The 4,435-nt window shown below is 56.9% G+C and overlaps 1 protein-coding gene across 1 annotated transcript in view; it reads right to left on the bottom strand.

The window, feature by feature from the left end:
• Positions 1 to 299: 299 nt before the first annotated feature.
• ACVRL1 (activin A receptor like type 1) overlaps positions 300 to 4,435 on the bottom strand; it is a 12,315-nt gene continuing 8,179 nt past the window's right edge. The window contains exons 8-9 of the mRNA XM_025212389.1: positions 3,919 to 4,049; positions 300 to 3,344 (exon numbers count right to left, since the gene is read on the bottom strand). Of these exons, the coding sequence (XP_025068174.1) occupies positions 3,210 to 3,344; positions 3,919 to 4,049 (266 nt within the window). The 3' untranslated portion in view covers positions 300 to 3,209. The remainder of the gene's footprint in view (positions 3,345 to 3,918; positions 4,050 to 4,435) is intronic.

Below are 4,435 nucleotides of genomic sequence, written 5' to 3'. Positions count from 1 at the left end.
TGTAAAACAGGGACAACTGGAGATCTAGCACTGAAAAGCATTAGCACTGCAGATCTGGAAAGCCCCAAGTTAGACCCATCCCCATCCAGGGCACGGCTAGGGAGGAGACTCGATCGCAGGAGGTGCCGGGGTTTGTCAAGACATCAAGCTGAAGGTGTTACAGATGTCATGACCGGTAGTTGGTAGGAGTCAGGACATCTACTCTGGCCAAAGCCCATCTTGGTAACTGCACTCTTGCTGCCCTAAAATCCTTCCACACACATTCCTGAGCCAGGTCTGGGGACCCTGAGGGTGGAAAGAAAAGCAGGTCAACAGGTGGAAGTGAGGTTTATTGTGGGAGCTAGATGCAAATGAGAGCTGGGATGTTAGTACACAGGAGCAATAAATAAAAATGGTTCGCGAGCTCTCAGCGGCAGGTTCCCTCCTCTCCCTGCTGCCTTGCTGAGCGTATGAGGCAGAGAGAAAATAGCTTTACACTTTATTCAATATATTAAATCTTAATATTTAAATAGCTATTGCCCAGGCCCAAAGCTGCCTTGCTGGGTGTCCTTGAAGTTGCAGAGGAGACCAAATGGATCCCGCCGCACTGCAGAGCCGCAGCCTGTGGGCCAGTGTGGGGGTCAAATGGGAACTTCGGGACTGGCCCCTCGGTAGCTGAGAGACCTTTGTGCGGCTGAACTCCAGTGAAGGGAGGGCTGGGGGTGCAGCAGGCACTGTTTCTCAGCCTCGAAGACACCGCCGGTTGCCAGGCGAGTGCCACGGGGGTGACCCAAGAACGGGGTTTCAAGCCACCGTTCAATAAGGTCATTAAAGAGCCCCCCTGTTTTGAGCCTGTGCATGGCCCTGCTCGCAGGGATGGACGAGCCGTGCAAGGGGCCCAGAAGAGTGGGGGAAGAGGTCTCGGGGACCTGACTTAGCAGCACTCCCTGGGCTTCTCCAGCAACTTGCCAGGAGCCAGACCAAGAGCTCAGACCTGCGCCCCTTTGAAAGCAGAGGCCGAATTCCCAGCTGGCTGCAGCAAGGAGCAGGAGCAGGATCAGGCCCTTCCTGTGCAAACACCAGCCCCCCTCCCTCTTCCCCAAGGGCCTGGATGGGCAGGGGCACCCTCCCTCCGCGCACTGGGAATCTCTCGGGGCCGGCCCGTAGCTGTGATCACAAACAGCACCCACAAAGCCATAATATTTTGCTCCGCTCATATCTTCTGCGATAGCTGAGCCGTAGCTGCTTGTTGGCTGCAATCCCTGACACAGAAACCTGCAGCTGTTCTGCTCTGTCCTCGCCCTCTGGTGACAGCAGCAGCGCAGCTGCAGGTTGAATTTGGGGTGCCCTCAGCCCTCGAGGGCATGGAGCACCCCTTGGCGCATGGCGGTGGGGCGGATCTTGGCAATAGCTGCGAGAGCATTGCCGGCCGATCGCCCCGGTGTCACTGGCACCTGTGCAAAGGGAGTGTGAGGCACCTTGTCAGGGTGCTTGTGCCGCACGGCCATCTCACACGAGCACTGACACCTCCAACGCAGGGGATGGTCAGCCCCTGGTAACACACGGCCGCCTGGGCTCTGGGAGATCGACCGGAGAGAGGCACCGGGCCTCTGTGCATCCAGCAGCCTCCGGGAACCGCGGCAGATGGGTCTCATCTCTAGGCTGCACGGTCTGGAAGCTCGGGCGCTTCGGGCCTCATCCAGGTGCTGGACATGGGAGCAACTCAGGACTCTCCTTAGTAAATCTGCTTGGCACGTGACTAGGTAACTCCTGTCCTCAGGGAAGCAAACCACTCTGAAGTACCTGATGGGGCAGAGACGGGATGCAGCACAGCCGAATCGTGGAGAAGGGAGGGTGGCCCAGACCTGACCTGGCACTGTCTTTTGCTGGAGAAATTGCAAAAATAATAATACAGGAAGCACTGCGTGTTGCACCCTTGCTGGGGACGTCCCGGGCGCTCTGTCGCTGTGGGAGCGCTGGGCTGGGATCATTGCTGGTGCCAGAATCACAGGAGAGGCTCGGGTTTGGGTCAAGCCTATGTGCCTTCATGCTCGGCTGTGGCAGCCATGGGGCTCTGCTCCCCAGCCATGGGCAGCTGGGGGTTTTCTCCGGAGACTGGAGCTGGGTGGCCACGTGGCAGGGAGGGAGCTGCAGGACAGAGAAATTCCTCCCCCCAGGAGGTTGGGGCAGCCCAGCAAGGTGCTACTAGTACTGGACTGCAGGTGGCTGCAGGCATCACCTGTTTGCTGGTATAAAGAAGGGGAGGTAAAGGAGAGAGCCCCTGGGTCTGACGCAAATAAGGGGTCTGGTACGTGGCAAGCTCAGGACTCCACCACAGCTGGCAGAGGGGGCCATGAATTACACGGCAGCCACAGTCAGACTGGCAGGCCCAGGGAGACTCAGGGGTGGTAAATGTGGACCTTCCCGTGGGGTTTTGCACTGGAGGAGGGAGCAGGCTTTTTTTTTCCCTAATGAGATGCTAAATATGAGCATCCCCTGCAGCCCTGGCTATGCCCCCTGCATGCAGACATCAGACAAGCACACACATGCGCACGCAGAGCACGCGCCGGGGGTCTCACGATACGCTCTGAGCTGCCACTGGGCCACTGGCTATTTCGAGCTCTCCCTTGTGCTATTCAGGCGGGCAGACACATGTGCACGCGTGCATGCCTGCACACACGTGCACCCAGCTCCCCGGTGCTAAAACAAGACTCTTGCTTCCAGAGCGGTCCCGACAAGGATTTCCAAGGCGACTGCCCACTCCCGGCGCGGGGCGGGGCGGGGCGCAGGGGGAGGTCACACTCTCGACTGGTGCTAATGTTCCCGTCTGGCAGGCGAGACCGGCTGGCGTCAGATTACAGATCTGGGGGGTATTTTTATAAATGGGCCAGGAGAGCTTGGGGTTTTTTTCGAGAATAAAAAAAGGCCCAACCCAGAGGACGCTGGAGAATCAATGCAAAATGCACGCCGGAGGCCACAGGCAGCTGCTGCGCAGCTCTCCTCTGCAGCAGGCTGAGATCATCCGGTGGGGTGGGGGGGTCGTAGCCAAAATCCATCCGCCAGACCAGGGCTGGACTTAGAAGGAAAAACCAGGTTTTACAGTCCCCTCAAGAGGCGGGGATCAGCCTATAGTCAGTGACCTTGAACCTCTGCGGCTTCCCTACTACACCGAAGCCTGAGAGACCAAGTCAGAAACCTGATCCCAGGGCTCTTGGGTCTGTTCCCTGCACTTAATAGTCTTGTTTGGGTTTTTCTAGGGAGCTGTTCAGCTTCTTCAGTGTCTTTTTAATCCTCAGGGCTGTAAGTCTGGCAGAGGGGTTCTGAAACCAGCACTCCTTCATGATCTTCGCCAGGGCAGACAAAACCTAGGTGGGGAAAAAAAAGAGCAAATGAATAACAGCAAGAAAACCCCATCACCAGCTGGAAACAAGGGAGACTTCTGTGGCCTATTCCTGCTTACACCAGGCACAGATTTGACCCCAGTATTAACCCACAACACTGCAGGAGAACGGAGAAGCCTTTCACATGCAGCCAGCCAGGACAAGCCAGTCGTGGAAAAGTTTTAATAGGTGGGCAGCTTCTCAAGCCTCTTTTTTTCCCATTTGCCACCCGGGGTTGGGACCCTCTTAGATACCCTGTAGGAAGCACAAGGTGATGCCTGACGTCTTCAACATCTTTCACGGAAGTAAAAAAGGCAAGATTGTTCAATAAGAAACAAATGCACTTTGTTGTTTTCTTTTGTAAAACACACCGATGTATGAAAAAGGCCCTTTTTCTATATTTTGTCCAAAAATTTACCCCAGGGGTCAAGTTTCTGACTGTACCGAGCCGCTGCAAGGAAAGGAACAGGCCCAGGATGGACAGGAGCTCTGGTTACAGATCCCCTGGGGACCTTGCTGACGGACAGGGGAAGGCCATGCCCGCTGCCCCAGCACTCACCGGGTCAGAGTACAAGCGGTTCGGGATGCAGGGCGTCTGCTGGTCAATGCACACCACTTTCTTCATGTCCTCGAAGCTGGGGTCGCTCGGAACCACGTCAAAGAACGGAGGCCTGTACTCCTCCACGATGCCTGCAGGAGCAAAGGGGAGCCCGGTGAGAACAGGGCATGGCTGTGGCCGCAGGCAGCACCCACTGTGCTGGGGACATCAACTCTCTGGCATCACGTGCTACAGCAACGTATACACTGCCCGGTCTATGCCAGGGTGTATGCACGGGCAGCACTGCCTAGCCCTGGACCACTGGCGTGTGTATTTGCAGCAGCCTTGTCTGCAGCAGGCATCGCGCCCGCTGTCGGGACTCTTTCGGAGACATGAGGTTCCCACTGCAGCTCCACTGCAGCTGCGCAGGTGGCAGACAGGAGACCACTGGAGCAGATGCAAGGTTTGCTGCTGACATCCCTGGGCTGGGCTGCACCTTTGCCCCATGGAGGCTGGTTCTGCATGGGCAGCTGCACAT

The sequence above is a fragment of the Alligator sinensis genome, unplaced genomic scaffold (genome assembly GCF_000455745.1).
Source record: "Alligator sinensis unplaced genomic scaffold, ASM45574v1 scaffold1329_1, whole genome shotgun sequence".
NCBI lineage: Eukaryota > Metazoa > Chordata > Crocodylia > Alligatoridae > Alligator > Alligator sinensis.
This window is presented reverse-complemented; position numbering and strand designations above follow the sequence as displayed.